General features: G+C 39.1%; 1 protein-coding gene across 1 annotated transcript in view; it reads right to left on the bottom strand.

The window, feature by feature from the left end:
• The window catches only part of ano8b (anoctamin 8b), a 30,691-nt gene continuing 13,183 nt past the window's right edge, over window positions 1-17,508 (bottom strand). Inside the window, exons 5-17 of the mRNA XM_016235817.1 lie at window positions 16,777-16,873; window positions 16,398-16,514; window positions 13,252-13,379; window positions 12,989-13,150; window positions 10,226-10,378; window positions 8,013-8,139; window positions 7,675-7,730; window positions 7,472-7,546; window positions 5,493-6,233; window positions 2,725-2,916; window positions 2,487-2,618; window positions 1,525-1,635; window positions 1-1,347 (exon numbers count right to left, since the gene is read on the bottom strand). Coding sequence (XP_016091303.1) covers window positions 667-1,347; window positions 1,525-1,635; window positions 2,487-2,618; window positions 2,725-2,916; window positions 5,493-6,233; window positions 7,472-7,546; window positions 7,675-7,730; window positions 8,013-8,139; window positions 10,226-10,378; window positions 12,989-13,150; window positions 13,252-13,379; window positions 16,398-16,514; window positions 16,777-16,873 — 2,772 coding nt within the window. The 3' untranslated portion in view covers window positions 1-666. The remainder of the gene's footprint in view (window positions 1,348-1,524; window positions 1,636-2,486; window positions 2,619-2,724; window positions 2,917-5,492; window positions 6,234-7,471; window positions 7,547-7,674; window positions 7,731-8,012; window positions 8,140-10,225; window positions 10,379-12,988; window positions 13,151-13,251; window positions 13,380-16,397; window positions 16,515-16,776; window positions 16,874-17,508) is intronic.

The following is a 17,508-nucleotide window of genomic DNA, read 5'->3' on the forward strand; positions in this document are numbered from 1 at the left end:
TTCTGTTAGAAAGGTCTGCACTATTTTATTGGAGTGTTATGTTTGTTTTCATTCAGTATCCATTTTAAAAACTAGTGGATGGTTATCGGCCATTGCGGTCCAACCTAAATCGTTATCGGTAAAATCCATTATCAGTCGACCTCTAGTAGCGACTATTACCTGATACGCTCACGTCAGTGAACTGGGTGCTAAAATGAAGCACGCAACACGTGCAAATACACAACGTTAATCTGGACCCAATGTATTCTAAAGCCGAAAATAAACTGCCCTAGTCCGTGTTCTGCTTTGGTTTGAGAACAGTCCACGAGACACAATTTTCATTATTAGCCGTGCACATCATCTGCTTGCAGCCCAATTTTTGAACTTGTACAGCAGTGCATGTGCGAGCGATTTCAGTACTCAAAAAATAGAAGTCCACTAGGTGGCGCACATGCCGAACACATCCATCTATGCTCCGCGTCAATATAGTACACTTGCACGCTCAGTTGTGCGCTAGACAGATAGAACGCGGAAAATGAAGTACACCCGGGCTTTTAGTGAATTCCCCATTATTTTACTTAACAGCTTCCAGGTCTTGCACATCCTCAGTAACACTGAGGGCAGGAGAGTGGGAATGTTTTTAAGTCTCACACTGTTTTTTTTTTTTTAATGGAGATAATTTTCTTGTTACATCTTAGGGCCTGATGGATCAGCATCGGTTGAGGATCCATTATCCCCATTCTCTCCGCAAGGAGATGGGATTTCGTCAGGGACCCCATTGAGGTTGGACTTTGTTGGGGGCTTGTCCTGCACCTGTCCCCCATCCCCTGGTTTTGAAGGCTGAGCCCCATTTACACATGCCCCTCCTTCTGATTTCCCAAAGTTAAACAGTTTCCCAGGATTGAAGGACTTGTTAGGTGATTGGGACCTTTCTGCCCTCTCCTGGACTGGAGGAGCTGTCGACACACTAGTGGAAGCCGCCGCCGCTGCCTCCTTTTTGTTCTCAGGGGACTTTAGGAACTTAAAACTGAGGAAACCCGGTAGCTTGGGTTCGCTACCCGTGGGTGACTGCGGGGAACGGGCTGAGCCAGAAGAAAACTTGTTCTGTAGAGGGATTATCTGCTTCAGTTTCATGACATTATTGTTTCCAAGAAGCGAGCTGGGACGTTTGGGTTTCTCCCCCCCACCCCCTGGTCTGGATTTGCCACTGTGGCTCTTGTCGTGGTGGTGGTCGCCACCCGAGGAGTCCGAGCGGCCATCGTCTCGATCACGCCGGGCCTGATACTCCGCCTGGCGCTGCCGGTCCTCCTCCTCACGCTTCCTCCTTTGCTGCTCCTGGAAATGCTGCTGTGCCTGACGCTCATGCTTCTGAAAACACATGTACACCAGCAATGAATCCAGTTGCTGCCAGAACGCTAGATTTAGAACATGTTGATCAGCTGTTTGTGGTTGTGTACTGGTTCAAGTCAAAAGAGTCTATACCACAATCCTTATAATATTCAGTTTCCTAAATATAGTTTCGCTGAACGGTGGATGGGGTATTACCTTAAACGCCTCTTTGCGCTGAAACTCCAGCTTGGCCATTTCCTCTCCAACCCAGCTGGGGATGTCTGGTATTGCCACATGAATGATATACTTCAGTAGTACTGCAAAGTGCTGCTCACGCGAGGAAAGAGAGAAAGTCAGTTTATTGTCATTTGTGTGCTAGGACAAGAAACTGAATACAACAGGTCTTCAAGTGAAAGAGGTAAGTTCAGGAGGAACTTCAGACTTGCTGGCATGGTTTGAGAAGCGAATAGAGGTATGCTTTATGATTGTACTGGAAGCATAGAAGTAATAATGATAACATTTTTGAAGTAAGTGCAAATGACAAAGCTAATCTCATGTGATTTACTGAGGAATACTTTTTGCCCTGAGGGTCTTATAGAAAGAAGCTTTTCTTCTAAAGGCTTGAATACACTACACAACCTTTTGCCTGAGGTTGCAGTCTGGACGATTTGATGGTAGTTGCTGAAGTCTGAGCCTTATTTTGGGCAGTCAGAGCTGACAAATTTTACAGAAAATCATGTAATTTACAATAGGCATAGATCATGAATTGTCTTAATTGAATGTAAACAGTTAATTCATTCATCCAGTGTTGCATTTTACATTTGATTACTTTATTCAACTTCTGTATTATTTCTTACCTCAATACTGTTAGTAAGACTTACCTGCACAATTTACTTCATTTGTATCATGTTTGTTTGTTCTAGTGCTTGCCATTTGTTTTTTGTTCTGACTGTTTACATGTCTTCAATAGCATGAGAGCTTTTTACTTATATTGGCTGTACTAGTTTTAACTGCTCAGTAACTTGCAAAATAGCCTTCCTGAAATTTTTTTTTTAAATATTTTTTGCCATATCACCCATCCCTCATAAAGAGTTGTATCAGAGTTATTATAGTTAACTGAAACTCTCAATGATACTAAAATAACACTGGTGTGTATGTACTTGAGTGTGTGTACGTACCTCAAGGATGACGATGGAGATAATGGCCATCTCAGGACTAAGCCAGGGAAACAGTCTTTGTAGCTGCCCGCACTGACCAATCAGATAGCAGTTCACTATGATGGCAATCAGACCCATGGCTTCCATCACTGTCTGTGCAATGACACAGGACTTTTACACAACCTTGTTGTATAAAGACACTTACAGCAGCATCAGATGAGTATTCTAATGATTTTCAGAGTACTCAGTCTAGTCTAACCTGCCATTGCCCGATGCTCCCCACTCTCAGGCCGAAAGGTCTCTGTAAACTGGTGCACAGTTTAAATGCGTCGCTCCGGATCTCAATGATATTGTTAATGAGGGCACACATGGCGGCCAATGGAAAGGCAGAGGAAAAGAGCACCACATATCCAAACTGAACAAACATCTCCTGGTAGTCCTGGAAAGTGTCCTGGAAAGCAATTTAGAGAAACTGTGTTTTAGCGGTTTAGAGAAATTATGTCAGTCAGAAGGATCTGTTTGTCTGCAGGCAGTAGAACATCTGTACTCTAGAACACACATACGTGAGAGTACTTCAATTGCAAACCACTGTGTTCTGTTTTAAGAATTTTTAAAATACTATAGAAATTGTATTTTACACTACTGTTGAAAAGTTTGAAAAAATTCTCAAAAAACATTTTATTATCAATGTTGAAAACAGTTGTGGTGCTTCATGTTTTTGTGGAGCCATGATACATTTTTTCAAATTCATTTTTCACATCAGGTTCAAAAGAACAGCATTTATTTAATTAATTAATTTATTTATTTTACAATGTCATTTTTGATTAATTTAATGCGCCCTTGCTGAATAAAAGTATTTATTTATTTGTTCTTATTTGTGCACAATCATCAGCTAAACAACTTGGATATACATTCTGAGCTGCATTCAAAATCATAAATGGCACGAAAACAACAACTGAATGTTAGTTTCACATCCAAAAGAAAACATTTTAGTCCATTTTAATGTATGTTAAATAAGTAGGCTCAATTTTGTCATCATTTACTCACCCTCACAGCTGCTGGTCCCCATTGACATTTATAGTATTTTTTTTCTCCATACTATGTAAGTCAATGGGGACCAGCATCTGTTTGCTTACCCACATTCTTTAAAAGGGTCATATGATGCGATTTAAATTTTTCCTTTCTCTTTGGAGTGTTACAAGCTCTTGGTGCATAAAGAAGATCTGTAAAGTTGCAAAGACTAAAGTCTCAATTCCAAAGAGATATTTTTTATGTGTTGAGAGGGGGGGGGCCGAGAGCCATGGGAACGGAGCGAGGCCGGTGGATTAATTGATAATGAGCGACACCTGCACCACTCACCGGTCTCGAGTCCCACGGAGGAGCTCCGGAAGGATAAAAAGGAGTGACGACAGTGAAAGACGAGAGAGGACCAGGCCTGGAGTTTATTTTGTGTTTTGGTTTTGTTTGTGCGCGACAGTCGTCCACGAGGGGCTGTCGCGCTATTTTGTGTTTGTTTATTTTATTAAATTTGGTTTCAATGTTTGCTGGTTCCCGCCTCCTTCTTCCCGACCTACAAACATTGTTACACAAAAGATAAGAGTCAGCCACGCCTACCTAAAACGGCTTGTTCTAATACGCCCCCACATATCTACGTTACGATGTGTGTTTCGTTGTGAAAGCGAAACTACTTTGTTTGGCCTTCCAAAAGAGGATGATATCTGCTTCGTCATGCCTGGAGCTGATCAGTGCTGGTTGCTGAGGAAATACATAAACTTCACGCTGTGGATCAACGGATCGGCTTTCACTGTGGACGAAGTGGAGTCCAGCCCGAGGTCGTCACATGTGGTTTCCGCAAGCCCGCCGGCCGCTCAATCAAGCAGGCCTCTGCTCACTCTAGGCCTCCGGCCGCCGCTCACTCAAGCCCGCCGTGTGTGACGCTGTGTTTCGTTGTGAAAGCGAAACTACTTTGTTTGGCCTTCCAAAAGACGACACGACTAGAAATCAGTGGTTAAGTTGTATTTACAACACTGTTCCAGAACACTTCAACCCAAATATTCAGATGTGTGCAGCGCATTTTATGGAGGACTGTTTCCTGATCCTGGTAGAGTAGACTACAATGCCGGCTGTTCTGACTCACAGACTGTAAGTAAGTTTTTATATTTAAAGAATTTGCCACTGATGATTCAAAAGTGAGTTTTGAACAGTGTAGAGTAGCACTTGTTGTTTGTCATTTCTCCGATCACAAATGCAGACATGGTTTTATGTTTACGCGGCGCGATGCAACGCAACTCGTAAAAAGACCAAGTATATAAGTCATTATAATCCATAATTATGTCCCCACTGGATGCAAGAAATGCCTCGTTTGTAATGGGTTTTAATGTTTTTGTCTCATCGCTCCGGCCGGGACAAGGCATCACAATATGGTGAGGGGCGTAACATTTCCGTCACACGCTTCAGGTATTCGGCCAATCACAACGCACTGGATAGCTGGCCAATCACAGCACAACTAACTTTTCAGAACGATGAGCTTTGTAAAAATGTACGCGTTTCAGAAAGGTGGGGCATAGAGGAGAAACAATAATGTACAGTATGTGAAACCTTAAACCGCATAAACATTATGCTTTTGGTGTATTACGCCAAATACACAAAATAATGTTCTTTTTAGCAACATCATATGACCCCCTTAAAATATCTTCTGTTATGTTCAACAGAAGAAAGAAACTCATACAGGTTTGGAACAACTTGTCATTGAGTAAATGATGACAGTTTTTGTTTTTGGGTGAACTATCTCTTTAAATTAGATTTGAACACTTTCTCAATAAAATGTTAGTTGCTGCTTGTTTTAGGTGTTTTAATACGAAGGAAATAAATGTTTCATTATATCCAACTATATTATATTCAAATGTATTTGATTTTAATAATAATAAAAAAACATTAAATTAATTTATTGTTTTTACATTTCAATGCAAATCTAAACAGAAAAATGAAAACAAAAATATAAGTAGTAAGCATGGTGTGCCTTCTGACCTGGTTTGTTTGCATGCAGCTCTCCATCTCGGCCTGTGTTAACGTGGTGGTTTCTTGCTCCTCAGGAGGATCCATCCACGAATCTCTCTTGGTCTTACCGTCAGCCCTCTCTAAACTCCGCCCCCTCTTCCTGAGCCGGACTGACGTATTGTTCTCCACTCCCGCTGGCAGTTGCTCGGCTGTCAGCTCCTTCATCTCCGAAACCCCGTTTTCATCATCATCATCATCACACATCTCGAAAACTGAGGCAGGATCCATGCCCCTCTCCACCATGGTGGGGCTCCCCTCCTCCAGGAAGCTGTCGTCCACCGGGCTGACGCAGCTTGCGGACTTACGCTCCACCTTCTCAATGAAACTGACCTTCCGGAGCTTCAGGCCGCAGTCGATGAGGCTCTCCGATTCGTTATCTTCTTCGCTGTGCCTCTCCCCAGGCTCCTCCTCCACATCCTCATCCGGGACGCCGCAGCCACCGTTCAGACACTTGCGTTTTCGTCTCTCCTGAGGGCCCTCCTCACCCATCTGTGGCCCGCGCAGGCCTGACCCGAGCACAGTGGGGTCGCTGGGTGACACTTGTGCTCGTCCTGCTGCAAGCCGCCCATACTTGAGCAGTGCAGACACCAGCAGCTCCCAAACGGCCCGCAGCGTGAGCTCACCCAGTCGGTGGCGCTCGGCCAGGTAGGGTTGCAGGACTTCCTTCATGTTCTGCACAAACTGCCGGATAATCAGCAGTGTGGCCAGCATCTACAGCAATAGGAATACCAACACGTTACACCATCACCTTACAAGGCTGAGCACTGATAATGTCAATTCCACTCTGACACAGTTGGGCAGTTTGATTTAAAATGTTCATTTTAATTACAAGTAAATAAATTCTATCTCTCTACATACAGGTGCATCTCAATAAATTAGAATGTTGTGGAAAAGTTAATTTATTTCAGTAATTCAACTCAAATTGTGAAACTCGTGTATTCAATAAATTCAATGCACACAGACTGAAGTAGTTTAAGTCTTTGGTTCTTTTAATTGTGATGATTTTGGCTCACATTTAACAAAAACCCACCAATTCACTATCTCAACAAATTAGAATATGGTGACATGCCAATCAGCTAATCAACTCAAAACACCTGCCGTAAAGACATTTATAATGATACAAAGAATTATATTTCAGATAGATGCTGTTGTTTTAAACTTTATTTTCATCAAATAATTTCTGAATAGAATAGAAATCAGTTAATTCAAATTCTAATATTATTTCAAAATAATACAGTTTTTTTGTACTCTATAATCTATAATACTCTTGGTGAGCAACTCTTGTCAAAATATGGTGAGAGACTGTTTTCAAAATATTAAAAGCGAACCCATATTTTGAATTGTAGTGTATATAAATATACAGTAAATTTGAAGTTTGAAATAATATACGTGACCCTGGACCACAAAAGCAGTCTTAATCGCTTGGGTATATTTTTAGCAATAGCCAAAAAAAAACACTGTATGGGTCAAAATTATCGATTTTTCTTTTATGCCAAAAATCATTAGGATATTAAGAAAAGATCATGTTCAATGAAGATATTTTGTAAATTTCTTACCGTAAATATATCAAAACTTAATTTTTGATTAGTAATATGTATTGCTAAGAACTTCATTTGGACAACTTTAAAGGCGATTTTCTCAGTATTTTGATTTTTTTTGCACCCTCAGATTCCAGATTTTCAAATAGTTGTATCTCGGCCAAATATTGTCCTATCCTAACAAACCATACATCAATGGAAAGCCTATTTATTCAGCTTTCAAATGATTTCAATTTCAGAAAATTGACCCATATGACTGGTTTTATGGTGCAGGGTCACATATATATTTCAGTTCATTATATTTACAGTATGCATGCAGCTCTGATGTTTTGAGTGATTTGTGTTTCTGTGGTGTAGTTTTAGTTAGAAGCTCAGAGCAGGTGTTCATATGGCCCAGTCAGAGACTCTCACCTCTTTCAGACGCTCCATGTCTTTGAGGTAGAATCCAATATAGAAAAGGCTGAGATAAGAATTTACAAACTGAAACTGAGAAAGAAAGAGAACATTTCAGGAACATTTTAGTTTTAGTAAAAGTTTATGAATATTTAAAACTCAGTCTGGTCATTAAACATTTGATATATAAATTATTTATTCATTTTTCTATTGATACTTACAAGAACCATTTTGATGATGAGATTTTTCTCATAGGCACTCTGGAGTCTGTAGTTTTCTGTGGGAAACACAAGACTCAGACATTAGTATTCAGCTCACAGGAGCCTAACAACTAGCCAGTGTTGATCTTCTGTCTCCTTCTCACTCCTGCGTTTAGCTTCTGGAGGGCCGAATTCCCAAAATCCAGACCACAATCCATTTCGGCCTTGTTACTTTTTACTACTGACAAACTGTAAACCAAAACTTCCTGAGTTTAATCCCTCCTAAAATTCAGTTTTGTTGAATTTAGTGTTCGTGAACACTTCAAATAATAAATGACCACATATATTCGGTGACTCACCCATGTCATTTAGCCAGCAGGCGATCTTTCTGTACACCTCATCACACGCCGTCACAGTGATGGCCAACATGATTTTAGGGATGAATCTTGCTACACGTGGAAGCTCCTTAATTCCCATCACAAATTCCTGCCAAACATCACCTCATTACAACTCACATTACATTAATTATTTTCTATTTGCACTCACTAATATGTAAATCCATTTTAATATTACTTTTAATCATATACTGTATTATGGTGAAACATATGGAAGATCATTTCTGCCACAGGATAAAAAAAAGGTACTCACAATTCTGACTTCTGCGAGAAAAACATCTGAATTGAGAGAAGTCACAATTGTTAAATATAAGCTTGCAATTTCATGAGCTAAATAGTCAAAATTACTTATTTGTTATTCTGTGGCGGAAAAGAAATCTGAGATATAAACTCAGAATTGAGAGAAAAAGTTAGAATTTTTAGATTCTTAAAAAGTTAGAAAAATTACGACTTTTTTCTCATTTTAATTTTTTTATTCTGTGGTGGAAATGGGCTTCCATAGAAACATCATATATTATTATTATTATCATAATTGTGTTTTTTCCCCCATGAGGACCATTTATAATGTTTAACGTAAATGTTAAACGTAATTTCTTTTTTTTTTAAATGTTATTTAAAAACCTTTTTATCTCTGCTGCATACCCTTGGCATTTTTTTGCAGCTAAGAAACAATAATTTATAATGCACAATGCGTTTATAAACCTTAGGGCTGGGCGATATGGAAAATATAGATTTTTTTCAGAGCGTTTGACCGATTTTTAACTAGTCAACTTGAAAATGTTACTACAACATGATTCAAGTAACTTTTTCTTTATTAACCCTCTGGGAAAGTCGTGGCCTAATGGTTAGAGAGTCGGACTCATAACCCAAAGGTTGTGGGTTCGAGTCTCGTACCGGCAGGGATTGTAGGTGGGGGGAGTGAATGTACAGCGCTCTCTCCCACCTTCAATACCACGACTGAGGTGCCCTTGAGCAAGGCACCGAACCCCAACTGCTCCCTGGTTGCCGCAGCATAAATGGCTGCCCACTGCTCCGGGTGTGTGTTCACTGCTGTGTGTGTGTGTGCACTTTGGATGGGTAAATGCAGAGCACTAATTCCAAGTATGGGTCACCATACTTGGCCACACGTCACTTCACCTTCACCTTCACCTTAAAGAAATTTCTATTTCAAGTGCACCACACATGAAGTTGTCAACATGATGTAAATGTTAAACAAATCACTTGTTAGATATCTTTGCAAAAAAGATGCTTGAACTACAACTACATCTTGTACAATATTATCTTAAACATTTTATGTTCAGAAATAATAGGGAATAATAAGGGAAATGCTTTAAAAAAATCTCAAAAGTCAAGGTAATTCAAATTCAAAATGACTGAAGGTAAAACACCAGTAGACTATTGTTAACTATAAATGTTCTGTAAAAACAATGAACTGCAGCTTTCAGCCTGTCACCATGATGCAAACATGAAATTTCAGACATACAGTAGTAGTTCTTAACAGGTTGTTATTAGATTGCACTGCTTTTCTATAGTTTTTTCATAGTTGCGCTCTCGTCTCTTGCAGCATCTCATCCATGAAACGGCATTCTAAAAGCACGGAGCTCAAGTTAAAAGAACTTCCATCTTCCTGCATTTTTTTCCTTTTTCACTGCCCGTGATCACTGATCTGTTCACTGATCTTTGTCAACACAAAAGTGCATTCTGTGTGAATGGCACCTTATGGTCCTTCACAGAGCGCGTCACGCTTCAGCGGTTAATCATGTGCGCCGACATGAGGTCGACATTCTTTTCTCTTTACGGTTAACACTGGCATATTGTCAGTGTCTAATTCTAACGTTTGGTAATATTTCTATTCAAAATGATTCCGAAACCCTGAAATCATAAAAACGTGATTCCTCGATTTATAAAAAATAAAATCGTGGGAAAACATTCAATTCGAATTAATCTATAAAATCGGAAAAATCACCCAGCACTAATGGACTTTATAATATCAGCATAACAATATTAGGTTAAAATTTGATATATGAACGTATAAGGCATATCTTGGGTCCTGTTACTTGTCATCATTTGTTATTAATTATTTTAATCTGCATACATAATAATTAGAAAATGTTGAAAAATAGGCAGGACACGTCAACTACCATAGATCAGTGTGTGTGAGAAAGTGTGTAACTCACCTGAAGCTCAAAGCAGACAAGCATGGCCAGAAATACAAAGCAAAGGCATAATATACAGATGGGAAAGCTGACCAGCCATCTGAACACTCTCCTCCTCCACGGTGGGTAATAAAACTCTTCACAGCCCGTTACTGGGCTGCACCGCTTTACACCCTGACCCGAAGAGCAAGAGAGAGAAAAATCATTTAATGAGCCGTTTAAAAGACGTGTTTTTAGATGCATCAGATGCCATTACTAAGACTAGCGATTTAATGCGTTAATTTGGTGCAGTTAATTTTGGAAAAAATAATGCATTCAAATGATTAACCCCCGGCCCGGACCTGCAAATCATCTTGCATTGCATGCAGTAGCTTAGTGACGCACATGATGCTGGACGACGTCTGACTGTGTGATGTAGCCTATTAGAAAGCAGTTATATGCCCCTAAAATTCAATTCTATCAAGATAAAATGTGTGGGTTTTTGTCTTTAAAATTGGTTTTGTCTTTTTGTATGTATATTACAATATATTATATAGTTCAGCAATATCATATGAGCAACAGAGCTGTTTTTTTTAAAGCAAAAAAAAATCTTTTGACTGAATTTTTCCCAAGCCAAACCCCATTCCACAGCCATACCTGTTACACACACAGATTAAGAGCAGTTTTTTATTCTTGTAATTAGCAGCGCTTGTCCTCCTAATTTAAAAAATGTAGAAGCACCTTCTGATCAATAATAAAAAATTCTGATAAAAAATTAGACAATCAATAGCACAAACAAAAACAAGAAATGTTTTCAGGTAGGTCTAACTATTATCTACTCAACTGTAAAATAACACTGGTTAGTCTTCACTGTAAAATGAAAGGCATCAGGAGGTTTATTTAGGCTGCTGTCTCTTTAAGACCTCATGCACGGATCTAATATACTGATACACATGGCTCTATGCTTACTTTTCTTTTTAGGAGCGCTTGTCCTCCTTATTTAAAAAATGTAGGAGCATGATCAATAATCAAATTCTGATAAAAAAATTATCCTTCCTAATACATTTGACTCCTTAAAGTGACTTACAGGGGTATTTTCTTTTTACCTTTGTAATGGCATCATTTTCATCTGTCAAATTCAAAAATGTATGTTTATAAGCTTTTTAAAATTTCTATTTAAAACAAAATAATAAGAAGTAGAATAAGACAAATAAGTTACCAATCATATGAAATTTGTATTAATAAAAAAATTATTTGTACAGAGGTGGCACAGAAGAACACAAAAGTGGCTTGCAGGGACATTTTCAGACGTTTAATAAGGCTCAGAGGTGGCATGAGTGCAATAAAATTCATACATTCATGTGGAGATTAATGTTTTAAATATAAAATTTTGAATACAGAAATATTAAATGATTTAACTAACTGAAATTATACACTAAAAATGAAGCTAAATCCGCTAGCAGGTGGCGGCAAGTCACTGATTTTATCACTGAATCATTCATTCAATTGATTCGTTCGAACGGCTGATTCATTCAGGAATGAAGCAAGTGACTGTCTTTATGAATGGGTAGTCATGAATCACTGACTCACTAGATTTGTTCAAAAACACACTTTCATTGAATGAATGAAACTCAGCTGTGTTTGCTTTTAGAGATGCGCAGCGGCTGAGCTGTTACTATATTTGAAACTATTTTCGTTAAAGAAATAGAGCAAAATCAGGCAGTACTTGTTTATTGAACTGTTGTATTAAATCAATCACATTTGCAAACTCCCTTAATAACTATTAAAATTGTCACTCTCCTTATCCGTGATCTGTGGGCGCACAGAAAATTAGCGCGCAAGTGAGTTCTCAAGACTCAAAAGCACGTGCAAATGATACGTTCCATCATCTGTCATTGCGCTATAAGTGCGGAACCTGCGGGAATGAGACAAAGTCCCTTTAAGGGTATTCTATAGTCTTTGGAATGAGTAGAATTGTTATTAATAGCCGCAATCCCGCACCGAAATTCAAGTTCTGCTCTGTGTTCTCTGCTAATAACTCAACTGTGAATGATGCGAGCGGCATCACTATGTTGTCAATGAGAAGCTGCAGGATGATTTTTTGTGTGCCGGCAGAACAACAACGCGCTACATGTTTCTTTTCCCCTAATTTTTTCCAGTTGACGGAAATCCGTCATAGACTTGCTGCAATTAATGGAAATGGAGAACTTTAATCCCTGAAATCTGCACAAGTGCTATTGATTTTATACAATAGTTAAATAAAAAAATGTCATTTTAGACACAATATTGTCAATATTGTCTGTTTTGCGAACAAAAATAATTCCAAACAAATTCACAGCAAAACTGTTGTTTCGCTACTGAATGAATCAATGTTTTTCAACAAAACGAGTGAGCGAATGATTCAGTGACCCATTCATTCATTTCTGAATGGAGCAGCAGTTTGAACGAATCGGTGGAATGAATGACTAAATGACTCACTTATTATGGGTTTTAGTTTCATATTTAGAGTATCATTTCTTTTTAAGAATCATTTCATATTTTAATATTCATTTTCCCCCCGAAAACCATTAATACCCATTTATTATCATTATTTATGCAATGATGAATCTCAATACTTCTTTCTAAAGCTACTTTTATTGTAATGGCCATTTAATACTTTTCTCATTCAACACAATAATGACTTTAAATTATGTTTTGGGGGTAATTTCTCCATCCAAAATTGATGTGCAATTATGTATATTAATTAATTGGCACATGATGCAATTAATTAGATTAAAATTTCGAATTGCTTGCCGTAGTCATTACCCTGAACTGGGGTCTGGGCTCCTCCAGTGACTCAGCTGGGCTGTCCAGTGTACCCCACTTATAGGCGAGCTCCGCCCCTCTGCGTTTCCAGCGCTCCAAGAACAATGTGGCCCACACCACATTAAAGAGAGCAAACACCACACAGCAGATATCCCTGCTGGTCTAAGAACATAGAGACAGAAATATCAATCAAACGAACAATAGTTGCAACTCTTGGAACATAGTGCATAAGTCACTTTTATGATGTTTAAGTGGTAAAATACCTGATCTGATTCTGTGAGCATCCACAATACAAAGCCAATAACAGCTGGATACAACATGGAAGTGGTGTAGAAACCCAGCCAGGCGAAGTACATGGCAATCTTCACTCCAAAATAATCACAAATATCATCTAACAAAACAAATCATTCAAGTATCTAAGTGGGGCTGCAGCAACAAAACAAAATCAGTAAATTTGTTTATTGATTAATCGCATATACGTATATTAGGATTGTAATAATTTGGACTAAAATACACATTTTGATAAATTAATTGGTGTTAGACATTAAAGGGATAGTTCAACCAAAAATGAAAATTTGATGTTTATCTGCTTACCCCCAGGGCATCCAAGATGTAGGTGACTTTGTTTCTTCAGTAGAACACATTTGATGATTTTTAACTTTAACAGTCTATCAGTCGTATAATGCATGGCAATGGTAACAAAATCTATGAGTGTAAAAAAAACATGCACATACAAATCCAAATTACACCCTGCGGCTCGTGACGACACACTGATGTCCCAAGACACGAAACGATCGGTTTGTGTGAGAAACCGAACAGTATTTATATCATTTTTTACCTCTAATACACCACTATGTCCAACTGTCTTTGGGCGCGCGCACGACTTCCGGTGCGTGAGGTGTGTACGCGCTCTGGTGTAGTTTACGTTAATGGGTGTTGTCGTGGGAGGAGCAAACGACAGACACAGTGGGTGTGGCGTCAGGCCTCGGAGAGGCTTTTATTAACAGAAAATAAACAAAGTGTCCAGAAAAAAGGGAATCAAGTGTCCAAAATATTCGTGAAGGGAAGGGCAGTGGTCAGGAAGGAAGGAAGGGTCCAGGTAAGGGGCAGAGTTCGGTGGCCGCTCGCGCTCCCCTCTCTGGTCCGGGGCACGAGGGGTGGTGGCTTATTTCAGCGGCTTCGTCCTTCTCTCTGCCCACGGCGCTTGAAGGGACTAGACGGCCCGGCATCCTTGCCCGACGGCCGTGTAACGGGTGTGGTTCTTGTCCGGACTGTGGGTTCGGCAGCTCATGACTCACGGGAGTCCCTCTACGCAGTCCCTCTAGCGTGCATGCACGGGGAAGAGACCGGTCTACCAAAGAGAGGTGCGCTCGGCATTTAAACAGCGGCGGTGATGAGGCTCCATTCGGTTCAGGTGTGCCCCATCACACGCTGCCAGCCCTAGCTATTTCAGCGCCCCTCCTCTCACACGCACCCACTCGGGAGCCTGGCGAAGGGCGGCGATTAAGGGACGGGGTGATGCTGATAATTAGGGGGAGGCAGCCGACTCGTCACAGTGTGTTGATATCCAGCCGAAGAGCAATCAACCATAACTTTAGGCGAGCAGGCTCAGAAGTTGGGAATACGTAGAAAGTCACCACTCCCGAATGAGTTCGCGCGAGAGAACGTAATCTTTTAGTTTTAAGTCGGTTTGAACAATCCGGATAAGCGCAAGTAAGTACCATTTTGATTAGCCGTCGTACCTACAATGACTGTGCAAACAATGAGTGACGTATCCGCGCGAGAGATCACTTCCGGCGCTTGCGTAAACTACGCCAGAGCGTGTACACATCTCACGCATCGGATGCCGTGTGCGCGCCCAAACACAGTTGGACATAATGTTGTATTAGAGGTAAAAAATTATATAAATACTGTTCGGTTTCTCACACAAACCGATCGTTTCATGTCTTAGGACATCAATGTGTCGTCACGAGCCGCAGTGTGTAATTTGGATTTGTCTGTGCATGTTTTTTTACTCTCATAGATTTTGTTACCATTGCCATGCATTATACAACTGATAGACTGCAACGGTAGGACTTAAAAATCATCAAATGTGTTCTACTGAAGAAACAAAGTCACCTACATCTTGGATGCCCTGCGGGTAAGCAGATAAACATACAATTTTCATTTTTGGGTGAACTATCCCTTTAAATGTAGGTTTAAAAGTACTTGTATTTTTTTTACAAATTATATATAAAAATTCTATGTCAAAATGTATAAAAACTGTATTTTTTCTTCAATAATACAGAATTTATTCAATTCTGCACCCTTCCACAAAACAGAGTGTCTCACGCGGCTCCGGGGGGTGAACAAAGGCCTTCTGTAGCGAATCGATGCGTTTTTGTAAGAAAAATATCCATATTCAAAACGTAATAATCACTTGCACCAGTAGTTGTACACAGAAGCAGCTCTGGGAGCATGGCGTATGACGTCAGTGTTGCGCATGCGCCGGTGAGTCTCGTGAAAACCAACGTTTGTTAACAGGATCAAAGGAAGCAAAGTTTTCTTACTTTAGCAAAGGAAAACCAGTCTCCTCTTGGCTTATATCAAAATCGTCCGACATTCTTCTTTACAAATCCTTGTTTTGTACTTCTAATTAGTGACTGTTGTTTTGTTTTGATCTCTCCCCTGCGCTTCTGCGTTAGTCACTTCTGAGCAGCGCATGCGCAAAGCCAACCTCCATACGTCATTCCCCCGGAACTGCTTCCAGTGTACAACTGCTAGACTAAAGTGATTATTACGTTTTGAATATGGATATTTTTCATACAAAAACGCATCGATTCGCTACAGAAGGCCTTTGTTCACCCCCGGAGCCGTATGAGACACTTTTTTTTATGGAAGGGCGCTTTTTATTTCAGGTCTTTTGGACTGAAGCAATGCAACACCTGCTGAGTGAAATGAAAGAGCTTGAAAGATCAAAGACCATTTTTAATATAACTCCGACTGGATTCGTCTGAAAGAAGAAAGTCATTATACACCTAGGATGACTTGAGGGTGAGTAATTTATGGGCTAATTTTCATTTTTTGTTAAATTTGAGCCAAAGTCATCATAATTAAAAGAACCAAAGACTTAAACTACTTCAGTCTGTGTGCACTGAATTTATTTAATACACAAGTTTCACAATTTGAGTTGAATTACTGAAATAAATGAACTTTTCCACGACATTCTAATTTAGAGATGCACCTGTATACCTAGGATGCCTCGGGGGTGAGTAAAATGCAGCCTAATTTTCATTTTTGGGTGAACTAACCCTTTAAGAGCAGCTGGGTTGTTAGCAAAATTATTAGCAACATTATTTTTCAATTATAAAATAACAACAAATGGAAAAGAATGGCATATTTATTTGACTTCCCACTGCAAACTACTAACCCAGTGGCTGTTTTTCACACACGGCCTGCACCCATGACTTCATCAGCTGTCCCAGAATCCTCTGCTCATGAAGCGGGAAGACTTGCTGGATCACACCTCGTGCCCTCAGCTCAGGAACTGGAACAGACACACACAGTTCACGCTCACTAACACACACACAACATGAACAGGTATTCAAACCTTTGGTAAAACTTTTCCTTCCAGAAATGTTCACTACATCTGTCAGCAGCAACATATAAAGCCTCAGCCTGCAAAATCAAATTACTTTCAGGTACAGACCATCAAGATACTGAGCGACTTATACATACATAAAGGCCACTGGTACAGATCAGGCACACACGTCGCAGGGCTCTCAGGAAGTCTAAGGAGAAGAACTCACTGATTGGCTGCCCTTCCAGGAAGTGGATGTTGTGAAGGGCCTCCCCATGTTTAGCTCTGAGATTGTCCAGCCAGTATTTGATTATGCTTTGACGTTCCTGTGATACGGAAAAGAACACGGTTCAATCTACAATAATGTTCATGTTACAAAAAATGTACAACCCAACTCCATGTCGATGTCTTTGAGGTGGCACTACTTTTAAATTTTACAAATGATTTATTTATATATTATTATAGTATTTATTAATATTTTTGAATTCGTTTCATTTTTATTTTTTGTAAAGTTTTATTTTACGTTTTTTTTTTTTTTTTACTTTAAGTTTTAGTAATTTTGTTATGCACTTCTGTTATTTTTAGAGTGTAATTTTAGTTTTAGTACTTAAACTTCAAATGACTTTATTTCAGTTATTTGCCAGATGTTTAAGTTTAGGTTTTATTTCAACTTTATTTCAATTAACATTAAATATGTTTTATATATTTAATATAATTTACGAGTGTAGTAATATTATAAAATATCAATTGTATAATTATTATTTAATAATTATAAGTTAAAATTATAATATATGTTTATTTGTGCTGTACAATCTTTTAAACATTTATATATATATATATATATATATACATATATATTAGAGCTGTCAAACGATTAATCACATCTAAAATAAAACACAGTGTGTGCTGTGTATATTTATTATGTATATATAAATACACAAACATACATGTATATATTTAC

The sequence above is a fragment of the Sinocyclocheilus grahami genome, unplaced genomic scaffold (genome assembly GCF_001515645.1).
Source record: "Sinocyclocheilus grahami isolate Dianchi unplaced genomic scaffold, SAMN03320097.WGS_v1.1 scaffold474.1, whole genome shotgun sequence".
Lineage (NCBI taxonomy): Eukaryota > Metazoa > Chordata > Actinopteri > Cypriniformes > Cyprinidae > Sinocyclocheilus > Sinocyclocheilus grahami.